The 19,442-nt window shown below is 35.9% G+C and overlaps 1 protein-coding gene across 1 annotated transcript; it reads right to left on the bottom strand.

Moving 5' to 3' along the window:
- Positions 1-12,548: 12,548 nt before the first annotated feature.
- Positions 12,549-14,777, bottom strand: LOC141661189 (uncharacterized). Its single transcript, XM_074468173.1, has 4 exons — positions 14,504-14,777; positions 13,729-14,375; positions 13,316-13,381; positions 12,549-13,175 (listed from the first exon to the last, which is right to left on the bottom strand). The coding sequence occupies exons 1-4, from the start codon at positions 14,775-14,777 to the stop codon at positions 12,549-12,551; spliced, it is 1,614 nt and encodes a 537-aa protein (XP_074324274.1).
- Between the last annotated feature and the right edge of the window lie 4,665 nt (positions 14,778-19,442).

Raw genomic sequence — 19,442 nt, 5'->3', positions numbered from 1 at the left:
CAAATCTAGAATAAATTCGACATGAACTTTTTCTATTTTTGCAATAATTAGAATCAAATGCTAAACGCAATTTGAGATTAAGTTCTAGGGATTTTGATCCGCTAGATTGTTACACAAGAACAAGATAAAGATTTCTAGTTGATTGGATTTAACTTTGCAATCTAGAAATTGATCTTTGAATTTCAGCAGAGAACAATGAAATATTTCTTAGGCGGCTGCTGTGTTCTTGTGTTTTTTCAGTGAGTGAATGTCTTCTTCTTCTTTTTCTTTTTGTATGCAATCCAACAAAATTACTTGAACTGCAATGACAATCGGTAGGACAATCTCTTTGGCTCAGCAAGACTTTCAGTAGGACTTTCAATTGTACAAGCAAGACAATCTGATTGAACTACAATGACTATCGGTATGACAATCAATTGAACTAGCAAGACAATCTCCTTCCTAGTGTAACTTTCGGTATGATAATTGAAATGACTTGGCATGACAATCGGCATGACAATCCAGATTGTCATGCTAGTTCATTTTCAATTGTCTTGCTGATTTAAGACTGTTTTTAAACCAATTAAACTTCTGAAAATTCCTAAAATTAATTCAGAATTAATTAATCAATTAATTCAATTAATAAATAAATTATTCTTCACAGATATAATTTATTTTCTTAATTAAATTAGATGACTTAATTAATTAATAGAGAATTAATTCTAGTCTTGAGCAGCAACCATTCTTCTGCAAATCTTCTGAAAATCACTGAAAATTATGAATCAATTCCACCACTTCAACGTTGACACTCGATGTACTGTCTGGTTCATGAGTGACTAACTTCCGTGACGTTTCTTCATGTGTTGACTTTGATACTCTGATTTTCTTCAGATTAAATCCTTGTAATTGATGATACCCTGACGAGATCTCTGTCACTTGATTAAATCCACGATCTTGATTTATATCACTGAGGCATGATCAAATTCTTGAACTTCTTCCAGTGAATTAACTCCTCAAGTCTGTAGATGAACCTTGTTTCTGAATCCTTTGACATATATTACTTTGCGAGATCTCTCTGACGGTCGATCCACTATTTACTTATTACATTCTTATTTGAGTTGAGTTGAATCCTCGAATATACAAATAGGCTATGACATATGACTTACATAAAGGAACTGAAGAAATTAAGCCTGTTGTTAAGCAAAAGCCAAAGTTTAAACCTGTTAAGTTTGTAACTGTAAAGTCTGAAAATGAGAAATCAGAAGTTAAAGAGGAATTAACTTCTGACAAACTAAAACAGGAAAAGACAGCTGAAGTGAACATAGGCTTAATGACAAAGAAGCAGCTTAAGCTTAAGCTGAAAGATGTCAAGAATGCAAACAAGGTAAAATCACCTAGGAAAAATAGGAATGGAAAGGAAGGTGTGAATAAAAGCAATGATTATAAACCTGTTCCTGATGCTCCTAGGAAAACATGTCATAACTGTGGAAGTTCTAACCATCTGGCTTCTTTTTCAGGAAGAATAAGAATATTAACTCCTTACCTTTAAAATCAGGAGTTAAGAGTCAGTCTGTTAGATACAAACCACAAAATCCTTGTTTTCATTGTGGTAGTTTATGGCATTCCATTTATACTTGTAAGGAATATCATAGTTTGTACTATGATTATTATCAAATAAAACCTTCTTTGAAGAAAGTTTCCATTGTTCCTTCTAGTGTAAATTCTGATTCAAAGTCTGATAGTGTAAGTTCTGATAAGAAAAATGTTAACATAAACTCTAATGCTAAATCCGCTGCAAATGTTAACAAACTTAATAAGGCCAAAGGATCCAAGCAAGTCTGGGTCCTTAAAATTAATAATTAGTGGTCTTTGTGATTGCAGGGCAACAGGAAAAATATTCTAGTTCTGGACAGTGGATGTTCAGGACATATGACTGGAAATAAGGCCCTGCTATCAGACTTTGTGGAGAACGCTGGCCCAAGTGTTTCTTATGGGGATGGCAACATTGGAAAAACATTGGGATATGGCAATATCAATCTTGGAAATGTCATAATTAAACAAGTAGCTCTAGTCTCAGGACTTAAACACAACCTACTGAGTATAAGTCAAATCTGTGACAGAGGTTATCATGTTGATTTCTTTGAAGAACACTGTAAAATTGTGAGTAAATCTAAAGGCAAAGTTGTTCTGAAAGGATACAGACGTGGTAACATTTATGAAGCTAAGCTTTCAACAAGTACTGATGGTTCTGCAATTTGTCTGTTAAGTAGAGCATCAATTGAAGAAAGCTGGAATTGGTATAAGAAACTCTCTCATTTAAATTTCAACAATATAAATGAACTGGTCAAGAAAGATCTTGTGAGAGGATTGCCAAACACAGTATTTGCTCCTGATGGTCTTTGTGATTCATGTCAGAAATCCAAACAAAGAAAATCTTCATTCAAGAGCAAGACTGAATCATCAATTCTTGAGCCTTATCATCTTATACATGTTGATCTATTTGGTCCAGTAAATGTCATGTCTATTGCAAAGAAGAAGTATGCGTTGGTCATAGTGGATGAGTTCACCAGATACACATGGGTGTATTTCTTGCACACAAAAAGTGAAACTGCATCTATCTTGATTGATCATGTCAAACAGCTGGATAAAATGGTCAAAGATTCTGTGAAAATTTTAAGGAGTGATAATGGCACTGAGTTCAAGAATTTGATAATGGAAGAGTTCTGCAAAAGCCATGGAATAAAGCAGGAATTTTCTGCTCCTGGAACTCCACAGCAAAATGGAGTTGTTGAAAGGAAGAATAGAACTCTCATTGAAGCTGCACGTACAATGCTTGAAGAAGCAAAGCTTCCAACCTATTTCTGGGCTGAAGCTGTGCAGACTGCTTGTTTTACTCAAAATACAACACTCATTAACAAGCATGGAAAAACACCATATGAGATGGTGAAGAAAAAGAAGCCAAATATGAAATATTTTCATGTATTTGGATGCAACAAGACTCATCCTGAACAGCTATCAAAGTTTGATTTAAAAGCTGATGAAGGAATCTTTGTTGGATATCCACTTTCCACAAAAGCCTTCAGAGTCTATAATTTGAGAACAAAAGTGGTCATGGAATCTATCAATGTCTCTTTTGATGACAAGAAGATCACTGGTCTTAAAGATTTCATTGACCATGATCAGCTGAGATTTGAAAATGAAGACTCATATTCTAATACTGAAAATCTTGACAGTCTAAGTCCTGATACTGCAAACTCTGATGGATTAAACTCTGATGTTATTGAAACTGTGGTGACAACGTTAAAGGAAGATGCACCTATGCAGGGGGAGCATACTCAAGATCCTACCACATCTCAAGAAACATCAGAACATGCATCTGGCTCTTCAAGTTCTGATTCGTCAAGTTCTGATAGTGCTGAAAATCTAAATACTGAAGAATCCAACTCAGAGAGCATAGTTTCAGGGGGAGCATCAGAAAATGAAAATGAAGATAGCATGGATCATGGGGGAGCATCCAGTTCTAGAGAAAACCTTCCATCTGCAAGGAAGTGGACAAAATCACATACACCTGATTTGATAATTGGAAATCCTGATGCAGGTGTCAGAACTAGAACAGGTACTTCAAATGAGTGTCTTTACAATTCTTTTCTCTCTCAGACTGAGCCAAAGAAAGTGGAAGAAGCTCTTCAAGATGCTGATTGGGTGCAAGCAATGCAGGAAGAGTTGAATGAATTTGAAAGAAACAAAGTCTGGACCCTAGTGCCAAGACCAAAGAATAGATCTATTGTTGGTACAAAGTGAGTATTCAGAAACAAAACTGACAGTGATGGCATAATTACAAGGAATAAGGCAAGGCTGGTTGCAAAAGGATATTCTCAACAGGAGGGAATTGATTATGATGAAACATTTGCACCAGTTGCTAGGTTAGAAGTCATAAGGATATTTTTGGCTTATGTTGCTCACAAAAAGTTTACTGTCTTTCAAATGGATGTGAAAAGTGCTTTTCTCAATGGAGAATTGGAGGAAGAGGTATATGTTGAACAACTTCCAGGTTTTGTAGATACCAAACATCCAGATTATGTCTACAGGCTTGATAAAGCACTTTATGGACTTAAGCAAGCTCCTAGGGCATGGTATGAGACTTTAGCTCAGTTTCTTCTGGAAAGTGGATTCAACAGAGGGACAATAGACAAAACACTGTTCTACCTCAACCATGGAAAGGACTTACTTCTGGTCCAGATTTATATTGATGATATCATTTTTGGATCTACAAATGACAAACTTTGCAAGAAGTTTGCCAAACTAATGCAGTCAAGATATCAGATGAGTATGATGGGGGAACTTAGCTATTTTCTGGGCCTTCAAGTCAAGCAGAATGAGGAAGGCACTTTTATTTGTCAAACCAAGTACACCAGAAACTTGCTAAAGAAATTTGGAATGCAAGATTGTTCAAGTGCATCCACTCCAATGGCCACTGCGACAAAACTGGATAAGGATACCGGTAAATCAGTAGATATTACTGACTACAGAGGTATGATTGGCTCTCTACTCTATCTAGCTGCTAGTAGACCTGATATCATGTATGCTACCTGTCTTTGTGCAAGATTTCAAGCAGATCCAAGAGAACCTCACTTAACAGCTGTAAAAAGAATCTTTAAGTATCTTAAAGGAACAGCTGCTCTGGGATTATGGTATCCTAGAGAATCAGATTTTAAACTAATAGGTTACTCAGATGCAGATTTTGCAGGTTGCAAAATTGACAGGAAAAGCACAAGTGGAAGCTGCCAATTTCTTGGAGGCAGATTGGTTTCTTGGTACAGCAAGAAACAAAAGTCAATTTCCACATCAACTGCAGAAGCAGAGTATATTGCTGCAGGAAGCTGTTGTGCACAGATTCTTTGGATGAAGAATCAGTTATTGGATTATGGGTTAACATATTTCAAAATCCCTATTTACTGTGATAATCAAAGTGCTATTGCTATGACAGGTAATCCAGTTCAACACTCAATGACAAAGCACATCAGCATCAGGTACGACTTCATCAGGGAACATGTGGATGAAGGTACAGTGGAATTGCATTTTGTTCCCACAGATCAATAATTGGCAGATATCTTCACAAAACCATTATGTGAAGCTACTTTTACAAGATTGGTAAATGAACTTGGAATGGTTTCAGGTTCTTTCTCTAAATCTGCTTAGACTTGTTCTATGTTATTAGACTTTATGCTCAGTATTTACAGAATTAATCTCATTGTCTATTCTGTGCTTAATTGATAAATGTCTTTAAGTACTGACTGTTGTCTGATATATGTTTCTAAACTCTGATAAGTGATATGTTTGTTCTAGTACCTATTAATCCTATGAGGATAACTGTGCTAGATAACTGACCTAATAGTCTTTAATAAACAAATGATTCCATGTAAGAAGTAATTATTTCGGTGGAAATCTTATGACACTAGCAAATTCTGATAATTGAGCTTAGTTAAGTTTACTTTATATATCTTATTACTAAGTCATAAATTAGAATAATGCTACTCATCTGTTAAGTTCTGATACTAGTAAAACTGCTGAATGTACTAAGTGCTGATAAACCTCACTTATCAAAAGAAAAAGCAAAAAGATCAAAGAATAAAATCAGGTACTCCTTTGAGATCTAGAGTAAAAATGTGGAAGGGACGACCCAAGTGCATTGCTGGTATTAAGTAAATATGCATTAGAAAAGCAAAATATTTTCTTGGTGACTTTTCACACTCTATGATTACTGGAGAAATACTCTGAAAATAGCATAAATTCTGATAAACAGTCGTGACTCACTTACACTGAGAAGCCACTGTAAAATAGAATTGCAAAAGATGCATAAAATTAGCACAAAACAGTTGAGATGGACTCAAGCATGAACTCATTCATCAGTAGGTTTCAGGACAATGACAGATCTTTAGCAAAATTTTAGTTATGCCTTATTTCTAAGATGTACTGAAGTGAATCAGACTTTACTCTTTGTCTGTTTTTAGCTTAATGCACACACTAATCACTCCATCTGAATGATGAAAATTTCTGTGGTGGTCTATGTTATTTTAGATAAACAGTCATAGTGTCATTATTGCACAAATTCTGAGGACAAGTTCTAAGTTACACGTTCTGATGATTAAGTTCTGACGTCCATAACTCAGAACTTGTATGAGTATTTACTAAGATGGGCATTCCTTTTTCGAGTTAAGAAATTATGTTCTGATGACTGTTAAGTTCTGGTATAGGTCTAAGTTCTGATTTCTCAGTCTAATCCTTTACTTGGCTTATCTGTGAATAAAATTTGATAACAGTCTCAGTTCGAACTAGAATATGTTGAAGTGGAAGATTAATAGTCACTATGATTAGGATTAATGGTATTCGTACTTGAACAGTCCACTGTTTCTTGTGTCTTGTGCAGTCTAGAACATGATTCCTCTTTCCAATGACTGTTATTCTTTTTCAAAGTCTAGGGAGACGAGGTAGAATTAATTCTACCTGTCAGCATTAAATATCTTTGCGTCTCTTGGCATTCTCTTGCCTATATATGCAACCACTTCACATCAGTCTTTCCATCACATTCCTCTCACACACTTATCCTCCTTTTTCTGTCAAAAACACAATGGTTCGATACAACATGTTTTTGAACTCCCAAACCTTCAATATGGAGCTAAGTTGTGCCGAGTGGCAGCAGGAGTGGCATGTAACAGCCATTCCTGAGGAGATTTGGGATTCTGTCCCACAGGAGGTGCTGACTCACCTTCTATTCTTCTATATGGATTACCATCGCCATCTGGAGCGATTGGAGGAGGAAAGGCGGGAAGCTATCCGTCAGCAAGAGCGAATCATACGACTCGCCATCTTGTTCATCGAAGATAGGAAGAGGAAGATGACTTAATCTTGTCTTCTTCCTATTCTTCTTCATCCTCAGCTTTGTCAGGCTTCTTAGCTAGGACTAAAGCTGTTGATGTTAGGATTAGGAGCTTAGGGGAAATCTTGTATAAGTATTGATGTAATTTCCATTTCATAAATGTATTGTCTTGATATATTAATGAAAGTTGTTTTTACTTCAAGATTTTATCTCTGAGTTATTTCATCTTGTGTTGATAAATCCTGATTGATGTTCTGATGACCATATATATTGTGTTTTATATTAAGTTCTGATTCATTTTCAGCACTTACTCATTTAATTTATCTTGGTCATTTTTATGTGATATATTTTCAGAATATCAATGATGGAGTGAAAAATAATTCAATCAGTACTACTGGTTTAAATTTTGAATTAAAACTGTTTCTCTTGATTAATGGAACGGTTTTTCCTTGAAACTAGGCAACTGGGTAAGTAATGATTCCTGTTTTCTCGAGCCCAGTAACTGACCGTTATTACTGCATGTCTGACAGGTGTCCAACGGTAATATTTTTGTTCAGAGTATAAGTACAACAGAGAGAAGATTTCTTTAATCTTTTATTTTCTTTATACTTTATCTCTCTCCTTACTTTTACTCTCTTTCTCCTTCTTTCTCACGTTGGTTTTTCATACAGACATTATCTCAAACACCTAACAGGCATACTTGAATCTCAATATTTTTTCACATGGCACCAAAGGATTTAATCATTGATGGAGCAAAGTTTGTTCCAAACAACTATGCTGCAATTCTTGATCATGCTGAAGCTCCATCTGAATTGCACTTTGTGCAAGATCTTCTTGCACACAGTGAGATTGGGTACGCATTAACACAGCCTGAAGTCTTTTCGAGTCAACAAGTTCTGACGTTTTGGCGGACTGGTCACTTTGATGATGGTGGTAAACATGGCACTCCCAGTATTGTTTTTGAAGTGGGTGATTCATCTTATGTAGTCACTCCTGGTACAATACGCAAAGCTCTACATCTCCCAGAAAATTGTACTTTTTCAACTCCAGAGGAATCAGCACTTCAGGAGTTAATGGCTGATTTGGGATATGAAAAGAGTTTGGCAAAGCTTGGGCAGTTAAAAAGGGCTAATATCAGAAGAGAATGGGGTTTCTCCTTTGACTGCATCACCAAAGCTTTTGGGAACAAATGTTCGAATTTTGATGTTATCCCAATTCTGAGTCAGCACATAGAGTATGCTATTATTCATCAAACTCATTTTGATTTTGCAACTGGTATAATTGGTTTTATTGGGGATAGGATGACAGAGAATAGAAATATTGTCTATTTTGCTAGATTCTGTCAACTTCTATATACTTTTTGTACTGATGAACCTCAATTAGTCAGTTCCTCAACCCCACCTTTTAGAGTTACAAAACGATATTTTAATGATCTGGTAAATGCTGATACTAAGAAAAAAGTGGTTAGACCATTACAGATTCCTCAGTCTGTAAAACAGATCCTAGTAAATGCTGATCCTGATACTTATAGATCTGTTTACTTTGATGTCCAACCAACCACAAACACCCAAAAACCATCATCCTCAGCACCTACCACTCATTCTACTCAACCTACCCTCAGGACTTATCTCAAATCCTATCTCTCCACTTCACAGACTGCTCAACCTTCTTCTTCAGCACCTACTGTGAAGCCTACATCCTCTAAGCTAAAGAGAACAAAGACTGTTCCTCAAACACCTCAAAAGAGGAGGAGAATTACTTTGAGAGATGAATCAGATTCTGAGGAACAGATTCCTTCTTCAGAACCTGTGGTAAATGAAGCTGAGAAAGCAACTTCTCAGAAGGATTCTGAAATTGGGGGTTCTAGGCTTCTCAAGAGGCTTAGACGAATGATAGTTCCTGAAACTCCCAAGGAATCCAAATCATCAAGGAAGTACAAGAAACAGAGGGCACAAAGGCCAGTTTCAGATGATGAGGAGGAAGCTGCTAAGGAAGGGGATCAGGAATCTCTGATCTCACAAGACAAGGAATTTGCTCCAGTCACTTCTTCTCCATCAACTCCATCTCAGGAAGCTGTATCTGACAAGGCTAACTCACCATCTGTGTCTCTTGTTGATCCAGGCACAAGTGCTGAAATTGATATTCAGAACTTGGTTGTGCCTGAAATACTTTTCTTAGAAGCTCCAACAGCAAATAATCCTTCCACAACACCTGTTACTGATGCTATTCAAACTCCAGAGTTATCAACAACACCTTCTCTGCATCACGATGCTGATGATCAGATTTTAGGTGAGCATCAGGATATGGCTGTTGATCAGAACTTAGTATCAGATCAGCAATTAGAGGATGCTGAAGCCTCCATTGCTACTCACACTGTTGTCTTATCAGAAGATACTGATTCTTTAAGTTCTGATGCTGCAAATGTTGGAGATACTGGTGAAGCTGCTCCAACTGTAGATGCTGATGAAGCAGGTCCTTCAGGACATACTCCTCCACCGACTCTTCCTAAGTCTGAACTGGTAAAGGAGTTTGTTATCAGGGATGCACCAGTGCCTTGGAGTGAAACTCCTGCAGGTCAGGAGTGGACTAAAGAATGGAACTCAGTTTCATGTGTTCCAAATGCCTTACATCTTGCTGAGCACTTGACTAAAGCTGATGAAATGTTAAATTCTGATGATTTTAAAACCCAGCTTAGAGTCACTGCATTGAGTACTAAACATCTACAAGGTCTTCATTCAACTACTCATGCAGAGCTACACAAGATTCAGGAGAACTTTATCAAACAGGAACAAGTTTGGAAAATTGATAAGAAAAAGTTCTTTCAACCTACCATTGACAGGATTGCTTATATTGAGAAAACTCAAGAGAAACAACAAGCTCAGATTGATCAAATTCTGACAAATCAAGCTTCTCAGCAATCGCAACTTACTGAAATCCAGACCTCAGTGGAACTACTTATCTCTCTTTTACTACCTGCTGATGCCAAAAAGGGGGAGAAGGTAATTAAGTCCAAATGCAAAACCAACAAGACACTGCAAGGAAAGGATGATTGAAAAGATGACCAAGGAAACTCTGGAATGGGTAGCGGTCATAGTCAAGGTAGAAGGTTTACATCAAGACAAGCTAGTCACAGAACAAGTTCTGATACTGGGAAAAGAATAAATTCTGCTGCTGGTAAAAGGATAAGTTCTGATGAACTTCTAGATCTTGATGAGGAAATGTCAAGACAGTTATTTCTTCAAGAAAATCCAGGAATGGACTTGGAAAGTTTAAAGGAAGAAGAAGCCAGACTTAAATCAGAGAAAGTCACATCTAAATCTGAAGCTTCTGGTAAAAAGTCACTTCCAAAACTTAAAGGCATTGTGATCAAAGAAAGGACACATACTGAAGCAACATTGGCTAGATCACAACCACAGATAGATCCAAGATCCAAGGGTAAAGAAAAGGTTGGTGAACCTATCAAGGGTTATGTACCTCCTGAGGAAGAAGAAATTGCTGATGAAAAAGATGATCTTGCTCTGACTTCAAGAAAAGTTCTTAAAACAACCTCTGACATGGCTCAAGTTGTTCAGAGTCAAGAAATTGTAAGTTCTGATATTCAGAAGAAGCAAGTAACCTCTGACAGAGCTCAAGTTAACTTGATATCAGAAAATAGATCAAAGACACTCCTACCAGGATTCACTAAAGCAAAACAGACTCGATCTTTGAAGACTACTGCAAGTGGTTTTGAAGCAAGAGTAGTTACTGGAAAGGAAGCTAGAGATAAAACTGGATTGGGAAGTGCTGATGAAAGAAGAGTACATAACACTACCAATGATCCAACTTCCTTGAGTGAACCAGGTATTGGAGCAACTCCTGAGAGATTGAATCAACTGAAATCTGTACAGATGGTTTACCATACCTACTTCAAAGAATACATCATGTTGTATTTCATAACAGATGGTAGGGTTTATCATATAAGACAAAATGCCATTCCTTTGAAGTATTTTGAAGAATTGGAGCATGTACTTTTCTTACTTCAAGTGGATGACAGAATAATAGAGACTGCTGCAAACTACTTAAAAGAACAGATTCAGAGACAGAAAAGGCTTTATTCTGTTAAGTCTGACAGCATGTATGTTCCAAAGTATATAGATCACAATGGTGATATTGTTGATATGAAGCCTAATACTGCACAGATCAGAACGTATCTTGGTATTAAGGGACTTGAATTCAATCTTGAGTCTGACAAAGCTTATGTCATAAGACTAGATCAGGAGTTGAGAAAAGCAAAGATTAATGATCTCAGAGCTGCAATCTTTCAAACTGGTGAAAATACTGCAGAGCTTAAAGATGTTAAAAGGAGAATGATTGATGAACTAAGATATGCTGAGAAATGTTTGTTGAAGAACTATCTCAGAACAACTCCTGACATCAGAGAGATCAGAAAATGAAGAAGCCAAGTCGAAGATCTACAACTGCTTAAATTCTGATATTTATACAGATTGAAGTTGTTATCAGAAGTTGAAATTGGTAAAAACTTTAAGGACTGTAAGTTGTAGTTATCTAGTCTATTTCTCATGCATTTGTACTTAATGTTTTTGACATCATCAAATATCTGTTAAACTTGTATATTTTGTTAATTTACAAGTTGGGGGAGATTGTTAGATATATTTGATAATGTCATGGCTAATATGTTTTATGTTTAGCTTTCAGAATCTTACGTGAACAGGATAAATCAGTACTTAACTGTTGATCAGTACTTATACTGGAAGTCAGGACTTAAGGATATCAGTACTTATATTATCAGGAGATAATCATCAGAAGATAGATATCAGAACTTAAGTGCTGAAGGACAATCAAATAAGGACAGTAGCTGATTAAAGGAAAGAAGATCGAGATAAACATAAGAAGAGATATGCATGAAGAAGGAATTCCGTGAAGAATGGAATACTTGGAAGAAAAGATATCTGATTGATATATTTTAGGAAGCAGAATTATATTCCATATCAATTAGCGATTATCTTGTAACTGTGTAGTATATAAACACAGACATAGGGTTTACACTATAAGTGTTATCATATTCGAGAAGATTATTAATTGTAACCCTTGCAGCTCTCGTGATATTTGTTCATCACTGAGAGGTAACAGTTCCATACTGTAATAGAGTTTATTGTTTCAATAAAGTTTGTTTTCTGTTACTTAAGTTCTTAAAGTTCGATTTGAGTGTACTATACACTGTATTCACCCCCTCTACAGTGTGTGTGTGACCTAACATCCACTTCAATCCGATTTCTTTCTTTCCATGTGGTAAGTCAGTGAGTTCCCAAGTCCCGTTTTTATTAATTGAATCCATTTCATTTTGCATAGTTGTTCTCTAGGCCTTTTCTTTTACAACACGCACATATGAACTTGGTTCGTCAATTCCCATAAGAAGAAGCTCGTCCTCAATTTCAATTTCTTCTGTGTCTTGATAAATAGCTTCAAGAGTCCTAATTTTTTTGGGAGTAGTACTGTCGTCGTACGTATCTCTGTCAACATTGGAGTTTGAATTCTGCGACTGAGGAGTTCTGACTTCTGTTTCCTCTTCATCTGTAGCACCAGAATTCTCATGTCTGGGGCTTTCGGCGTCAACATAATCACTTGTTGGTACTTCTGGCATATCAAATAAATAGCCATGGTTGTTTTCTGACTACCCAAAATCATTCAAGTCCTAAGCTCTTTCTTCTTCGAACACCATATCACGACTGACATATAACTTCTTTTCCTTAGGATCGAACATGCGATAAGCTTTAGTTCCGGGTTCTTTCCCAAGATTTACCACCATTAAGCTTCTGTCATCGAGTTTCTTTACCTTGTCACTAGGAACCTTCATATGAACGACACATCCAAAAACTCTGATATGTTGGATGTCCGGTTTACACCCCTTCCAAACTTCATGAGATGTTTGCCCAGACAAAGCTCGAGTGGGTAGCCTATTTAGAACGTAAACAACATGCCTTATTGCCTCAGTCCACATCACAGATGGCATCTTCATTTGCTTCAAAAAACTCCTCCCCATCTCGACTACGGTGCGATTTCTCCTTTCAACTACGTCATTCTGTTGAGGCGTATATGGTGCCGTAAAATATCTGTTAATGCCCTGATTATCACAGTATGAGATGAACTCTTTTGACATGAATTCCCCTCCCCTGTCAGTCCTGAATGTTCCAATTTTTTCTCTCTTTTCTTTCTCAACTTTCACTTGGAATTTCTTGAGAACCTCGAAAGCATCACTCTTGTTTTTCAACATGTACACCCACATAAGTCGCGTGTAATCATCAACTAGAAGAAAAAATAACTATTCCCAACCAATATGGAGGGTGTGATAGGCCCACACAAGTCTCCATGAATTATTACTAATGTACGAACAACTTTGAAATTTGACTGAGATGGGAAAGATTTTCTTACTTGTTTAGCCATCAAGCATCCACTGCATACCTTCTTTGGTTGAATGACGTCAGGCATTCCTTTTACCATCTTGTTTTTCAACATTAACTCCATGGCCTGAAAGTTTACATGTACTAAACGCAAGTGCAAAAGCCACAATACATCTTCAAATTTCGAAAGCATACAAACATTGCCACACGTCTCAATATCAATTTTTTAAAACATGTTATTCGACCCGGGCACCTTCATCAGCAACTTCTCATGACAGTCATACACTCGAAGCAAATTTTCACTAATCTCAACCCCGTTACCACCTTTTGAAAGCTGACCCAAACTGATTATATTGTTGCACAAAGTCGGTATGTAATAAACGTCCTGGAGAGTCCTTTCTTCCCCGTTTTTGCACCTGAATTTTATTGACCCCTTTCCTTCGATTTTGATTGTTGACCATCTCCAAATCTTACATTTCCACTGACTTCTTCATTAAAAACATTGAATTTTGACTTGTCTCCCGTCATGTGATTGCTCGGGCCATTATCCAAGTACCAAGTGTTCGACTTTCCCACCACTTCTTGATTTGTTGTCACCTCTGCTTTGTTCAACACGGCCTGGTTTTTTTCATTCCTTTCGAACTTTGCCAAAAAAAGAGCCGGCTCATCGTCCTCAACTTTTGCAATATTCACCTCTTGTTTAAATTCTCTGGCTTGACGTGGTTTTCTACATTCAGCCGTGTAGTGCCCCGATATGCCACAGTTGAAACACCTTACCTGACTTTTGTCTCGAGTTCCACGTCCCTTTTGTCCTGGGGTTCCAGTTGAAATTCCTTTGTTCGACCTTTTCATCCATTCTTCACGTGTGAGCGGTAGTTTTTCACCTTTGTAGTCTCTTTTCCTCCACTCTTCCTCCGTTAACATCAATTGCACATCATTTGTGGTGACTGACCCCTTCAGTCTTTCTTCATGAGCTTTCAGTGCCCCAATCGCCTCCTCAATTGACATGGCGTCCAGGTTCCCAAATTGTTCCAGGGTAGAAACAATTTGAAAGAACTTTGGAGGTACATCACGCAAGAGTTTTTTCACCACATATGACTCTGCCACTGTTTCTCCAAGAGCTAGTATGTTCGACACAACGCCATTGATTTTATGTGAAAATCGTCCATATGAAATGTGTCCTTCATGCTTAAAGTATCGAATTCCGTTTTCAATGTTTGAACTTTCTCCTGCTTCACTTTATCTATACCTTGACTCATAGTTTTGATCGCCTCCCAAGCGTCCTTAGCTGTCAGTTTCTCCGCAATTGACAACAAGTAATCCTCAGGGATGCCCTGATAAATCATAGCCAATGCGATCCTGTCTGTCTTTCTCTCAACAGCTGCCTTAGGATCGTTATTCTCGATAGCCTCCCACACTCCGTGTGCCTGCATAATTACTCGTATTTTCATAGACCACGCTGTATAGTTTCCCATTGTCAGAACAGGGTAACTAAGGCCAACTAAACCTTTGAGTTTTTCCATCCCAGTCTTTGACAATTTCTCGATCTCTTGACTAAACTCTGATACCAAATATAGTTATATAATTATAGATTATATTAACTTGTATGATATTGTAATAACCCCAAAAAATTTGGACTTTTTGTAATCCTTATGAATAGTGATTTTGCTGATTATGTTAATTAAGAAAATTTTTCATGCCACACTATGTAGGAGTTCTTTCATTGATATTCTGAGATCTTATTAGTACTCCATAAAGTATATGAGTGTATGTAAAGATCGTCAGAATCCAAATTCGAACACTTTGATTTTTCCCGAAAATTCACCAGATACCAAAAGAATTGAGTATAAGGTAACATGATTAAAATGATTTAAATTTAAGGATTATAAGAGAGGATCATAAAAGGAATATAAAATATTGAGAAAGGTTTAGGGGAACTCAAGTAATAAGATCCCGGGTATGATCCCTCAAATGACAAGTGAGAACAAAAGTTAAGCACACCGTATAACAGATAAGCGGTCATTAGCCAAGTAATTAAGGGTTAATCAAAGAGGTTAGTGGATGATGATGTCATCGCACCAACAAGGAGAAGACATGTGTTAAAAGATGACACAATCATAATGACATAAGCATGACAAGTGAGGTTGTTTTGTTGGATGATTTTTAGCCAAGTAAAAGTTACCATGGTAAAATCTAATTATTTGACAAGCCAAAAAGGGAAGCAACCAACCAACAAATATCATAAAACAAAAATTAGAAGTTGACTTTTCTTTTCAAGAGAAAAGCTCTCGGCTTCTTCACTTTCAAGAAGAAGAAAATACAAAAATCAAGATCCAAGCTTTGTTAATTTGTAAGGTAATTATCCTAGGTCCTTTATGCTTAGTTATGGTTATCCTAGGAATCTAAGCCATAAATTCCTTCACAATCTTTTTCAATAAATCATTGAATAAGAGAGTGAATAGTGTTTTCAAGAATTTTAAATTGTTTGATCTTGTGTTTTTGGTTAGATTTAGCTTTGGTAAGGACTTTCAAGGGCTATTTCAAGCTTCTTAGTTACTTCTACTCACCAAGGAAGGTAAAACCTCGTACCCTATCTTTACTTTGAGTATTTAGGAGTGGTTTTGATTAATATAGTTTATGAGAAGCATGATTATTAGTTGTTTAGAGTTTGGTTGGATTTGTAGTGATTTTGAGTTATGAATCTTGGTTATTGGTTAATGAACCTTAAGTATAGTTAGTAGCTCTGGTTTGTGATTGAATGAGTTGGATAATCATGAGGTTATGGACTGATGTAGTAAGGTTTGGATGAAGTTTGGTTGTATAGGTGGTTATGAGTTGGTTTGTGGTTGATTGGAGTAGTTTAAACTTTGGTAATTGCGTAAACATTATCGTCGTAATGCCCGTTTTCATTCAACTGCTTGTTCTTAGTATTCGGTACAGAAATCTAACCGACTAATCTGTAACTTTGCTATGTTTAGCTAGATCATGTCGTAAGCTTCGTTTTGGTATGTGGTTCTCTTGAATCGATGTAAGGTTTAGGAGAAACGACCGTTTTAAGTAACGGCGTTTCACGAGCGAACCATTACCCCTTGCTTTACTTTGAAACCTTGATTAAGGTCCTTAAATGACTAATTGGAGTACGAAACAATTATGTAAGAATATTCAGTCAGTTGGTAGAGTATTCGCGAAAGAATCGCCTTAAAAAGTTAAACGGTTAATTTTATAAAAATGGTGGAGCCGAGGGTACTCGAGCGACTTATGTGAATCGTTAAGCGCAAAAGTGAACGTTAGGGTTCAATTGGTTAAAGTCTAGTTTCTTAAAAGACCGTGATTTAATTCCAACTTATATGTTGTTTATAGGTTACCAAACTCGCCCCAGGCCTTTTACTACCCCCAGTCACTCAGGAAAGTTTTCTACCCGTATAATTGTTGTTGTGATGTATATGTGTATATGCATTATCTTGTGATAAGTGCATGATTGTTAGTAGCAAATCTTGCGATATATTGGAGCATGTTGATATGATATATATGAAGGGTTTCGAGCACATAAATGCAACGGAAACAGTAATTAAAAATGTAAAAAAAACAGAATTTTCGAAACCCGCCGCAGGATCCATGCGAAAAACATATATTTAATTCGTAGATCAGATTGTTTATCTTAAGAAGCTTTACCAATTGGTTGACTAATGGAGATCCAAAGCTTGTTCAATCACCACGCATCCCGCTCTCGCGATCTACGCTCTATCGGTATCCACACGAATGCTTGAACTCAAGGATTGGATGTGCACTAGCACAAACTCGTTTCTTCTCGCTCTCTCCATCTTCTCTCTTGGTGGCTAGAGTTTTAGTAAAAGTCTTTCTTTTTTTTTGCACACCAAAAATCAGCCACATAAGAGATATTATATAGAGAGCAGAAAAACAAATTATAACTCTTAACTAATTAGGAGTTATTATTAATTCGAAATTCCTATTTGTATTATAATTAAGTCTCACTTAATTATTTAACAAATAAATTTCATAATTAATATTAGTAAATTTGAATATCATTATTTATCTAATTAATTAAGTCAAACTTAACTAATATTATAAATAATTCAAATTACTTTAATTTAATTTAAATCCAATTTAAATTAAATAATACTTCAAGCATTCTTTGTATGAGACCCTATAGGTTATTATTATATTGGCAACGAATTTTAAATCTAATTTAAAATCATAAACAATGAGCGGCATCTAGTAATACATCATTGCTACCCAAGTAATAATAATTGAATCGGTGATCGATTAAACCTTTCGTGAATAATGTACAAAGTAATATAATCCCTTTAACCAAATATTATAGATTAAACTAGAGGCATGTAATGTGTCATCCTCATCATAGTTTAATCCAAGTTTCCTTGATCAATGAGTAGACTATCATATCAAATCAACATTTGAGCGTGGCCACACATTTCATAGTCTAGCTCACACAAGAGGCCAATAATGTCACTCCTAAAATAGGAGGGTTAAATCCCATCTAGATCATTAATATTTCTCATACAATTCATAATATACCCAATGTCCACTTTTATCATTATCCGGTCAAGGATAACTTTTATTGGAATCAATGTACATTAATTTTCGTATAGAAATATAATGACTTCAGGTATAAGGACCATTACATCATTATCACTGTGAGAATTACTTATGACACAACAGACATGTAGAATCTCACATTGGGTCTGTCCAGCACCATGTACATATACATATGCCTGTGTTTTTGACATTAGTATCACTACACCTATGATCAATGAGATGTGATCATCAGTCAACAAACGCACCGGTCTTAATGCATTGTTATTGTCCCTTAATAATAATACTCGACAAGGGACCTTTAGAAATATTGATACTATTCTCATAATCTCATTTCTAAGTCACGTACTTAGAGATATAGAATTGCATATCATATTCCAAGGACATTTATTAATCTAAAATTTATATCGCAGTAAATTTATAATCGATAGAACATAAACATTAATAATCCTAATGTCTTAAACTAAAACATCATAGTGTTGTCTCTAGGGCACAAACACTAACAATATATGCATGCTTGTTTCGTAATCTTGATATTCTATTATCAAATCAAATGCTTATAAATTGCATAATACCTATGCTAGAGATAAGCAGTAGCTACGTATACCCTTAGTATAGGGGACCCAGAGGTGAACATTTTTCTAAATCGGGAGTCGATGTTCCCGAGTATAATATATATATTTATATTTATATTTATATTTATATAGTTTCTATAACTAATAATCGGATAAGGTATATTCGATAGTTTTGAATAATAATCAAACTTATTTTCGATTATTCAAATAAAGATCGTACTTTCGTATAAGTATATCTTTTGTTATTTATTATTCATTTCAAGTATGAGTTTTAAAACTTCTACTTCAATTATTTTTATAAATATTATCCTTATGGGAATATTATTTAAATAATAATATTCAGATATTTTCTAATATATCAGGAATAATTTATTTTATTAAATCATCATTACTCTTAACATTCTTTAAAATGTTTTCGAGTCTTCAAAATGATTTTAAAAGTTAAAGCGGATCCCAAAACTCATTTTCTGATTTAAGATCTTCCTTTCGAAGGGGATTTAAATACTGGCTCAAAACCTAAGGGATCCGACTCCGTGGTATATTTTTGGAGCAACGAAGTTGCTAACTTGATAAAAAAGTTTGATTACTTGCCCTACATTCGGGAAGTAAGCCCAATCGAAATGCGTCGGCATAAGCAACATGGGCTCAGTGGGGGTCCATGAAAGTGTAAGTGGCTCAGTGGGAGTCCATCAATTCGTAAGTGGCTGAGTGGCAGTCCAACATAAGGTCCTAATGCGGCCAGGGTGATGACCAATGGGAGATTCATCCATCTACTAGTAGAAAAGGTGACTTAACTGGTATCTTTGCCTGATCAGCAAGATATCAGGTTTATGCCAAAGTTTCTTCTTTCCAAAATTCTTGGGAATGACAACTCTACTTATACTTTTAATAGCAGAAGAGTGTATGAGATGTATATATATAGGTATATATATATATATATATATATATATATATATATATCGGGACTAATGAAGTATCTCGTAACTTCATTCTTTCAACTAATGTTTCAAACATTGAATCCATTCAAGTCTTATCTTGTAG

This window comes from Apium graveolens, chromosome 5 (assembly GCF_009905375.1).
Source record: "Apium graveolens cultivar Ventura chromosome 5, ASM990537v1, whole genome shotgun sequence".
NCBI classification, from domain to species: Eukaryota; Viridiplantae; Streptophyta; class Magnoliopsida; order Apiales; family Apiaceae; genus Apium; species Apium graveolens.
The sequence above is the reverse complement of the archived record's forward strand: the minus strand, read 5'-3'. Positions and strand labels throughout refer to the sequence as shown.

Excerpts from the sequence above, each read along its gene's own strand:
- LOC141661189 (XM_074468173.1), bottom strand. The coding sequence starts at position 14,777 with ATGGAAAAACTCAAAGGTTTAGTTGGCCTTAGTTACCCTGTTCTGACA. Across the intron at positions 14,376-14,503 it reads GATCAAAACTATGAGTCAAG|CTCTTGGAGAAACAGTGGCA; the intron begins GTATAGATAAAG and ends CGAACATACTAG. Across the intron at positions 13,176-13,315 it reads ACGTCATTCAACCAAAGAAG|TTATTTTTTCTTCTAGTTGA; the intron begins GTATGCAGTGGA and ends GGTTGGGAATAG.